We start from the raw sequence: 11,199 nt of genomic DNA, 5'->3' as shown, positions 1-11,199 counted from the left end.
CTGACCTGACCTGACCTGACCTGACCTGACCTGACCTTAACCCTGATACCACCTGAAACACATGGACCTGAATACCACAAGGTGATTAGTATACCCTGACCTGACCTGACCTGACCTGACCTGACCTGACCTGACCTGACCTGACCTGACCTGACCTGACCTTAACCTGATACCACCTGAAACACATGGACCTACCACAAGGTGATTAGTATACCCTGACCTGACCTGACCTGACCTGACCTGACCTGACCTGACCTGACCTTAACCCTGATACCACCTGAAACACATGGACGAATACCACAAGGTGATTAGTGTACCCTGACCTGACCTGACCTGACCTGACCTGACCTGACCTGACCTGACCTGACCTGACCTGACCTTAACCCTGATACCACCTGAAACACATGGACCTACCACAAGGTGATTAGTGTACCCTGACCTGACCTGACCTGACCTGACCTGACCTGACCTGACCTGACCTTAACCCTGATACCACCTGAAACACATGGACGAATACCACAAGGTGATTAGTATACCCTGACCTGACCTTAACCCTGATACCACCTGAAACACATGGACGAATACCACAAGGTGATTAGTGTACTGTGACCTGACCTGACCTGACCTGACCTGACCTGACCTGACCTGACCTGACCTTAACCCTGATACCACCTGAAACACATGGACGAATACCACAAGGTGATTAGTGTACTGTGACCTGACCTGACCTGACCTGACCTGACCTGACCTGACCTGACCTGACCTGACCTGACCTGACCTTAACCCTGATACCACCTGAAACACATGGATGAATACCACAAGGTGATTAGTATACCCTGACCTGACCTGACCTGACCTGACCTGACCTGACCTGACCTTAACCCTGATACCACCTGAAACACATGGACGACTACCACAAGGTGATTAGTATACCCTGACCTGACCTGACCTGACCTTAACCCTGATACCACCTGAAACACATGGACGACTACCACAAGGTGATTAGTATACCCTGACCTGACCTGACCTGACCTTAACCCTGATACCACCTGAAACACATGGACGAATACCACAAGGTGATTAGTGTACCCTGACCTGACCTGACCTGACCTGACCTGACCTGACCTGACCTTAACCCTGATACCACCTGAAACACATGGACGACTACCACAAGGTGATTAGTATACCCTGACCTGACCTTAACCCTGATACCACCTGAAACACATGGACGAATACCACAAGGTGATTAGTATACCCTGACCTGACCTTAACCCTGATACCACCTGAAACACATGGACGACTACCACAAGGTGATTAGTATACCCTGACCTGACCTTAACCCTGATACCACCTGAAACACATGGACGACTACCACAAGGTGATTAGTATACCCTGACCTGACCTTAACCCTGATACCACCTGAAACACATGGACGACAACCACAAGGTGATTAGTGTACCCTGACCTGACCTTAACCCTGATACCACCTGAAACACATGGACGACAACCACAAGGTGATTAGTGTACCCTGACCTGACCTTAACCCTGATACCACCTGAAACACATGGACGACAACCACAAGGTGATTAGTGTACCCTGACCTGACCTTAACCCTGATACCACCTGAAACACATGGACGACAACCACAAGGTGATTAGTATATCCTGACCTGACCTGACCTGACCTGACCTGACCTGACCTGACCTTAACCCTGATACCACCTGAAACACATGGATGACAACCACAAGGTGAGTCACAGCAACAAGTATTCAGAAATCATCAGTTGAAGAAATCCTGAATGTTTGAACAGAGTCATTAGATGTGGACAGGCTTGTGTACCAGCATGTGTTGTACAAAGCAACAGCTTCTGAGTTACAGACTTGTCGTGGTACGTAAACAGAGTTGGTTCGGGCAGAGACCGACTGGCTTCGTGTAAATAAACCGTAGCTGCTTTCAGTGATGTTGTTACCTCAGTGTTTTTCCTGACTGGGTCTGTTTTCTCTCCAGTTCCACAAAGAGGCCCGGGACACCCAGGACCTTCTGAAGAGGATGGACAAAGAGGTGGACCAGAAGTACAAACCAGAGTTCAAGGACATGTACCAGATGGAGAGCCTCATCAGAGACCTGGATGTGAGTGGGCTTTACAACTACAGTGGTTTACTAGCAGTGGGCTTTACAACTACAGTGGTTTACTAGCAGTGGGCTTTACACTACTGTAGTTTACTGAGAGTGGACTTTACAACTACAGTGGTTTACTAGCAGTGGACTTTACAACTACAGTGTTTTACTAGCTGTGGGCTTTACACTACTGTAGTTTACTGAGAGTGGGCTTTACAACTACAGTGGTTTACTAGCAGTGGGCTTTACACTACTGTAGTTTACTGAGAGTGGACTTTACACTACTGTAGTTTACTAGCAGTGGACTTTACAACTACAGTGTTTTACTAGCTGTGGGCTTTACACTACTGTAGTTTACTGAGAGTGGGCTTTACAACTACAGTGGTTTACTAGCAGTGGGCTTTACACTACTGTAGTTTACTAGCAGTGGACTTTACAACTACAGTGTTTTACTAGCTGTGGGCTTTACACGACTGTAGTTTACTGAGAGTGGGCTTTACACGACTGTAGTTTACTGAGAGTGGGCTTTATTCTACTGTAGTTTACTAGCAGTGGACTTTACAACTACAGTGTTTTACTGTAGTTTACTGAGAGTGGGCTTTACACTAGTGTAGTTTACTGAGAGTGGGCTTTACACTAGTGTAGTTTACTGAGAGTGGGCTTTACACTACTGTAGTTTACTGAGAGTGGGCTTTACACTACTGTAGTTTACTGAGAGTGGGCTTTACACTACTGTAGTTTACTGAGAGTGGACTTTACACTACTGTAGTTTACTAGCAGTGGACTTTACAACTACAGTGTTTTACTGTAGTTTACTGAGAGTGGGCTTTACACCACTGTAGTTTACTGAGAGTGGGCTTTACACTAGTGTAGTTTACTGAGAGTGGGCTTTACACTACTGTAGTTTACTGAGAGTGGACTTTACACTACTGTAGTTTACTAGCAATGGACTTTACAACTACAGTGTTTTACTGTAGTTTACTGAGAGTGGGCTTTACACCACTGTAGTTTACTGAGAGTGGGCTTTACACTAGTGTAGTTTACTGAGAGTGGGCTTTACACTACCATAGTTTACTGAGAGTGGGCTTTACACTACTGTAGTTTACTGAGAGTGGACTTTACACTACTGTAGTTTACTAGCAGTGGACTTTACAACTACAGTGTTTTACTGTAGTTTACTGAGAGTGGGCTTTACACCACTGTAGTTTACTGAGAGTGGGCTTTACACTACTGTAGTTTACTGAGAGTGGGCTTTACACTAGTGTAGTTTACTGAGAGTTGGCTTTACACTACCATAGTTTACTGAGAGTGGGCTTTACACTACTGTAGTTTACTGAGAGTGGGCTTTACACTACTGTAGTTTACTGAGAGTGGGCTCTACACTACTGTAGTTTACTAGCAGTGGGCTTTACACTACTGTAGTTTACTAGCAGTGGGCTTTACACTACTGTAGTTTACTAGCAATTGGCTTTACACTACTGTAGTTTCCTAACAGTGGGCTTTACTCTACTGTAGTTTACTGAGAGTGGGCTTTACACTACTGTAGTTTACTGAGAGTGGGCTTTGTACTACTGTAGTTTACTAACAGTGGGCTTTACTCTACTGTAGTTTACTGAGGGGGCTTTACACTACTGTAGTTTACTGAGAGTGGGCTTTGTACTACTGTAGTTTACTAACAGTGGGCTTTACTCTACTGTAGTTTACTGAGAGTGGGCTTTACTCTACTGTAGTTTACTGAGAGTTGGCTTTACACTACTGTAGTTTACTGAGAGTGGGCTTTGTACTACTGTAGTTTACTAACAGTGGGCTTTACTCTACTGTAGTTTACTGAGAGTGGGCTTTACACTACTGTAGTTTACTGAGAGTGGGCTTTGTACTACTGTAGTTTACTAACAGTGGGCTTTACACTACCGTAGTTTACTGAGAGTGGGCTTTACACTACTGTAGTTTACTGAGAGTGGGCTTTACACTACTGTAGTTTACTGAGAGTGGGCTTTACACTACCGTAGTTTACTGAGTGGGCTTTACACTACCGTAGTTTACTGAGAGTGGGCTTTACACTACCGTAGTTTACTGAGAGTGGGCTTTACACTACCGTAGTTTACAGAGTGGGCTTTACACTACTGTAGTTTACTGAGAGTGGGCTTTACACTACCGTAGTTTACTGAGAGTGGGCTTTACACTACCGTAGTTTACTGAGAGTGGGCTTTACACTACCGTAGTTTACTGAGAGTGGGCTTTACACTACTGTAGTTTACTGAGAGTGGGCTTTACACTACCGTAGTTTACTCAGAGTGGGCTTTACACTACCGTAGTTTACTGAGAGTGGGCTTTACACTACTGTAGTTTACTGAGAGTGGGCTTTACACTACTGTAGTTTACTACCAGTGGGCTTTACACTACTGTAGTTTACTACAAGTCTGGGGGACAGATCTGTTTCTGAATCAGTCAAACAATGACAAGCTGTTGGATAAAGCAGAGACAATTCTTTGGTCTGTCAGGTCTGTCTGCTTATCAGGCTGGTTTCTAAACTCTTAACTCAATCAAGAACATTTACATTTTGACAAACGTATTAGCCTTAGAACTATAAATCCAAAATGCTCTTTAAAAGAATGTGTGTGTGTGTGTGTGTGTGTGTGTGTGTGTGTGTGTGTGTGTGTGTGTGTGTGTGTGTGTGTGTGTGTGTGTGTGTGTGTGTGTGTGTGTGTGTGTGTGTGTGTGTGTGTGTGTGTGTGTGTGTGTGGTGCAGGACCAGGCGAAGGCCATGGACCACTTTGATGAGCGTGTGAAGGCTCTGGAGAAGCGCAGTCTACAGGTTCTCCCCCTCCAGTTCCGCAGGAACACCCCTCAGAAGCTGCTCCCCGTCGAGGCGCTGTGTGAGTTCGACACTGACGAGGTAAACCTTTACACCTGGACACCTCCACTACTTTACCTCACCCTGTGTGAGACACTGATGTAGTAAACCTTTACACCTGGACACCTCTACTACTTTACCTCACCCTGTGTGAGACACTGATGTAGTAAACCTTTACACCTGGACACCTCCACTACTTTACCTCACCCTGTGTGAGACACTGACGAGGTAAACCTTTACACCTGGACACCTCCACTACTTTACCTCACCCTGTGAGAGACACTGATGAGGTAAACCTTTACACCTGGACACCTCCACTACTTTACCTCACCCTGTGAGAGACACTGACGAGGTAAATCTTTACACCTGGACACCTCCACCACTTTACCTCACCCTGTGTGAGACACTGATGTAGTAAACCTTTACACCTGGACACCTCCACTACTTTACCTCACCCTGTGTGAGACACTGACGAGGTAAACCTGGATATGCCACCACCCTACTCTAGTTTCAGACTGATACCTTGTCCACCCTACTCTAGTTTCAGACTGATACCTTGTCCACCCTACTCTAGTTTCAGACTGATACCTTGTCCACCCTACTCTAGTTTCAGACTGATACCTTGTCCACCCTACTCTAGTTTCAGACTGATACCTTGTCCACCCTACTCTAGTTTCAGACTGATACCTTGTCCACCCTACTCTAGTTTCAGACTGATACCTTGTCCACCCTACTCTAGTTTCAGACTGATACCTTGTCCACCCTACTCTAGTTTCAGACTGATACCTTGTCCACCCTACTCTAGTTTCAGACTGATACCTTGTCCACCATGCTCCTCCACACACACGCTTCTTCATGACAATCATTCTAGCTTTTCTCTCTTCTTTTGTCTCCTCCCCTTCTCTCCTCCTTTCCCACCTCTTTCCTTCCTCACTATCCCTCCCTTCTACCCCTCTCTCTCCATCTCCCCCCTCTCTCATTCTACCCCTCTCTCTCCATCTCCCCCTCTCTCATTCTACCCCTCTCTCTCCATCTCCCCTCTCTCATTCTACCCCCTCTCTCTCCATCTCCCCTCTCTCATTCTACCCCTCTCTCTCCTTCTACCCCTCTCTCTCCATCTCCCCCTCTCTCATTCTAACCCTCTCTCTCCATCTCCCCCTCTCATTCTACCCCTCTCTCTCCATCTCCCCCTCTCTCATTCTACCCCTCTCTCGCCTTCTCCCCTCTCTCATTCTACCCCTCTCTCATTCTACCCCTCTCTCGCCTTCTACCCCTCTCTCTCCATCTCCCCCTCTCTCATTCTACCCCTCTCTCTCCATCTCCCCTCTCTCATTCTACCCCTCTCTCTCCATCTCCCCTCTCTCATTCTACCCCTCTCTCTCCTTCTACCCCTCTCTCTCCATCTCCCCCTCTCTCATTCTACCCCTCTCTCTCCATCTCCCCCTCTCTCATTCTACCCCTCTCTCTCCATCTCCCCCTCTCTCATTCTACCCCTCTCTCGCCTTCTCCCCTCTCTCATTCTACCCCTCTCTCTCATTCTACCCCTCTCTCGCCTTCTACCCCTCTCTCTCCATCTTCCCCCTCTCTCCTTCTTCCCCCTCTCTCTCCATCTTACCCCCTCTCTCCATCTTCCCCCTCTCTCCTTCTTCCCCCTCTCTCCATCCCCCCTCCCTCACTGCTTTACCCCCCCTGTCTCTCTCTCCTTTTCTCCAGACATTCTCTAATCCTATGTGCGGTGTGTTTTTCTGTTATCATGACTAAGCATGATCTGACTGCACCACATCTTCTCCTCTCTCCTCTGGTTCCTCCTCCTCTCATATCCTCCTTCACTCTCACTCCTTTCATTCTAGTCCCCTGAATGCGGTGTTGTGTTGTAATGTATTTAAATCCTTTAAGAGGCCTATGCTCTCTGCATCTTATTTAAGCCTTCAGGGGATCAGCCACAGGCTGGGGGGGGTTTAGGAGTGGATTTGGAGAGCTGGAGAGGAGGGGTGTGTGTGGAGCAGTCGAGAGAGCTCTTAAGATTTAGGAACAGGATCAAACGATGAGGGGAAACACAGTGTTGTGTTATCAAATCAAATCAAATCAAATCAAATCAAATCAAATTTATTTATATAGCCCTTCGTACATCAGCTGATATCTCAAAGTGCTGTACAGAAACCCAGCCTAAAACCCCAAACAGCAAACAATGCAGGTGTAAAAGCACGGTGGCTAGGAAAAACTCCCTAGAAAGGCCAAAACCTAGGAAGAAACCTAGAGAGGAACCGGGCTATGTGGGGTGGCCAGTCCTCTTCTGGCTGTGCCGGGTGGAGATTATAACAGAACGTGGCCAAGATGTTCAAATGTTCATAAATGACCAGCATGGTTGAATAATAGTAAGGCAGAACAGTTGAAACTGGAGCAGGAGCATGGCCAGGTGGACTGGGGACAGCAAGGAGTCCTCATGTCAGGTAGTCCTGGGACATGGTCCTAGGGCCCAGGCCAGTTGAAACTGGAGCAGCAGCATGGCCAGGTGGACTGGGGACAGCAAGGAGTCATCATGTCAGGTAGTCCTGGGGCATGGTTCTAGGGCTCAGGTCCTCCGAGAGAGAGAAAGAAGGAGAGAAGGAGAGAATTAGAGAACGCACACTTAGATTTACACAGGACACCGAATAGGACAGGAGAAGTACTCCAGAAAAACAAACTGACCCTAGCCCCCGACACATAAACTACTGCAGCATAAATACTGGAGGCTGAGACAGGAGGGGTCAGGAGACACTGTGGCCCCATCCGAGGACACCCCGGACAGGGCCAAACAGGAAGGATATAACCCCACCCACTTTGCCAAAGCACAGCCCCCACACCACTAGAGGGAAATCTACAACCACCAACTTACCATCCTGAGACAAGGCCGAGTATAGCCCACAAAGATCTCCGACACGGTACAACCCAAAGGGGGGGAAACCCAGACAGGCCGACCACAACAGTGAATCAACCCACCCAGGTGACGCACCCCCCCCCAGGGACGGCACGAGAGAGCCCCAGCAAGCCAGTGACTCAGCCCCCGTAACAGGGTTAGAGGCAGAGAATCCCAGTGGAAAAGGGGGAACCGGCCAGGCAGAGACAGCAAGGGCGGTTCGTTGCTCCAGAGCCTTTCCGTTCACCTTCCCACTCCTGGGCCAGACTACACTCAATCATATGACCCACTGAAGAGATGAGTCTTCAGTAAAGACTTAAAGGTTGAGACCGAGTTTGCGTCTCTGACATGGGTAGGCAGACCGTTCCATAAAAATGGAGCTCTATAGGAGAAAGCCCTGCCTCCAGCTGTTTGCTTAGAAATTCTAGGGACAATTAGGAGGCCTGCGTCTTGTGACCGTAGCGTACGTATAGGTATGTACGGCAGGACCAAATCAGAGAGGTAGGTAGGAGCAAGCCCATGTAATGCTTTGTAGGTTAGCAGTAAAACCTTGAAATCAGCCCTTGCTTTGACAGGAAGCCAGTGTAGAGAGGCTAGCACTGGAGTAATATGATCAAATTTTTTGGTTCTAGTCAGGATTCTAGCAGCCGTATTTAGCACTAACTGAAGTTTATTTAGTGCTTTATCCGGGTAGCCGGAAAATAGAGCATTGCAGTAGTCTAACCTAGAAGTGACAAAAGCATGGATTAATTTTTCTGCATCATTTTTGGACAGAAAGTTTCTGATTTTTGCAATGTTACGTAGATGGAAAAAAGCTGTCCTCGAAATGGTCTTGATATGTTCTTCAAAAGAGAGATCAGGGTCCAGAGTAACGCCGAGGTCCTTCACAGTTTTATTTGAGACGACTGTACAACCATTAAGATTAATTGTCAGATTCAACAGAAGATTTCACCAGTCATATTCCCTCATATGACTGGTGAAAACAGTGAACTGTAATTTACTAACTAGGGCTTAGTGGTTCCCTGGTCAGGTCATGTGGTCAGGACATGTGGTCAGGACATGTGGTCAGGTTATGTAGATCATGTGGTCAGGTTATGTAGGTCATGTGGTCAGGTTATGTAGGTCATGTTGTCAGGTTATGTAGGTCATGTGGTCAGGTTATGTGGTCAGGTTATGTAGGTCATGTGGTCAGGTTATGTAGGTCATGTTGTCAGGTTATGTAGGTCATGTGGTCAGGTTATGTGGTCAGGTTATGTGGTCAGGTTATGTAGGTCATGTGGTCAGGTCATGTGGTCAGGTCGTGTGGTCAGGACGTGTGGTCAGTTTGTGTGGTCAGTTTGTGTGGTCAGCTCGTGTGGTCAGTTTGTGTGGTCAGCTCGTGTGGTCAGAACGTGTGGTCAGGACGTGTGGTCAGGTCGTGTGGTCAGGTCATGTGGTCAGGTCATGTGGTCAGGAAAAACTAAGGGCCTTATCCAAAGTGGTTCAGTGAGTGAACCTCTATTTGTGTTCTGGTTCTTCCATAACAGATCAGTGAGTGAACCTCTATTTGTGTTCTGGTTCTTCCATAACAGATCAGTGAGTGAAACTCTGTGTAATGTTGTGGTTGTCCATCCCAGGGTCAGATCCTGCGTGGAGAGAGGTACACCCTCCTGAGTAACAAGGGGCCCAAGTGGGAGGTGAAGGACGCGGCCGGGCGTAAATTGACGGCTCCGGGGGCCTGCTTCATGGTCCCCCCCACAGACCCAGAGTCTGTCGCCGTCTCCAACAGGTAAGTGTGTTTGTTATGGGGTGGGGTGGAGAGGTGTGTGTGTGTTATGGGGGTATGGTGGAGAGGGGTGTGTGTTTGTTATGGGGGTGGGGTGGAGAGGTGTGTGTGTGTTATGGGGGTAGGGTGGAGAGGTGTGTGTGTGTGTGTGTTATGGGGGTAGGGTGGAGAGGGGTGTGTGTTTATATAATAATATATGCCATTTAGCAGACGCTTTTATCCAAAGCGACTTACAGTCATGTGTGCATACATTCTACGTATGGGTGGTCCCGGGAATTGAACCCACTACCCTGGCGTTACAAGCGCCATGCTCTACCAACTGAGCTACAGAAGGACCACGTTTGTTATGGGGGTGGAGAGGTGTGTGTGTGTTTGTTATGGGGGTAAGGTGGAGAGGTGTGTGTGTGTGTTACGGGGTAGGGTGGAGAGGGGTGTGTGTTTGTTATGGGGTGGGGTGGAGAGGTGTGTGTGTGTTTGTTACAGGGGTAAGGTGGAGAGGTGTGTGTGTTATGGGGTTAAGGTGGAGAGGTGTGTGTGTGTGTGTGTGTGTGTGTGTGTGTGTGTGTGTGTGTGTGTGTGTGTGTGTGTGTGTGTGTGTGTGTGTGTGTGTGTGTGTGTGTGTGTGTGTGTGTGTGTGTGTGTGTGTGTGTGTGTGTGTGTGTATGGGGTTAAGGTGGGGAGGTGTGTGTGTTATGGGGTTAAGGTGGAGAGGTGTGTGTGTTATGGGGTTAAGGTGGAGAGGTGTGTGTGTTATGGGGTACATGTGTCTACTGTGTGCCTGTGATTGTGTAACGGTGTACTTGTACACTGTGTAACGGGGTCTGTTGTTTCCCCAGACGGTGTACTTGTACACTGTGTAACAGGGTCTGTTGTTTCCCCAGACGGTGTACTTGTACACTGTGTAACAGGGTCTGTTGTTTCCCCAGACGGTGTACTTGTACACTGTGTAACAGGGTCAGTTTCCCCAGACGGTGTACTTGTACACTGTGTAACAGGGTCTGTTGTTTCCCCAGACGGTGTACTTGTACACTGTGTAACAGGGTCTGTTTCCCGAGACGGTGTACTTGTACACTGTGTAACAGGGTCTGTTTCCTGAGACTGTGTACTTGTACACTGTGTAACAGGGTCTGTTGTGTGTTTCCAGTCTGGCCGGCCAGCAGAAGGGTATTAAGATGAAGGTGTCTGGCAGTAAGACCACCCTGGTCAAACGCCTGGAGGAACTGAAGAAAGACGGCTCTGCTGGCTCTGGTAGGTACTGTTATGTCATGGTATGTCATGTCATGATATGTTATGTCATGTCATGTCATGGTATGTCATGTCATGGTATGTCATGTCATGGTATGTTATGTCATGGTATGTCGTGTCATGGTATGTCATGTTATGTCATGTCATGGTATGTCATGTCATGGTATGTCATGTCATGGTATGTCATGTCATGGTATGTTATGTCATGGTATGTTATGGTATGTTATGTCATGGTATGTCGTGTCATGGTATGTCGTGTCATGGTATGTCATGTCATGGTATGTCATGTCATGGTATGTCATGTCATGGTATGTTATGGTA

General features: G+C 47.6%; 1 protein-coding gene across 1 annotated transcript in view; it reads left to right on the top strand.

Moving 5' to 3' along the window:
• Positions 1-10,910, top strand: part of LOC124025058 (periplakin-like) — a gene marked incomplete at its 3' end in the record, with an annotated part of 31,372 nt that extends 20,462 nt beyond the window's left edge. The window contains exons 10-13 of the mRNA XM_046338739.1: positions 2,008-2,130; positions 4,868-5,014; positions 9,485-9,636; positions 10,778-10,910. Coding sequence (XP_046194695.1) covers positions 2,008-2,130; positions 4,868-5,014; positions 9,485-9,636; positions 10,778-10,910 — 555 coding nt within the window. The remainder of the gene's footprint in view (positions 1-2,007; positions 2,131-4,867; positions 5,015-9,484; positions 9,637-10,777) is intronic.
• Positions 10,911-11,199: the final 289 nt, after the last annotated feature.

This window comes from Oncorhynchus gorbuscha, unplaced genomic scaffold (assembly GCF_021184085.1).
Source record: "Oncorhynchus gorbuscha isolate QuinsamMale2020 ecotype Even-year unplaced genomic scaffold, OgorEven_v1.0 Un_scaffold_2142, whole genome shotgun sequence".
NCBI lineage: Eukaryota > Metazoa > Chordata > Actinopteri > Salmoniformes > Salmonidae > Oncorhynchus > Oncorhynchus gorbuscha.
This window is presented reverse-complemented; position numbering and strand designations above follow the sequence as displayed.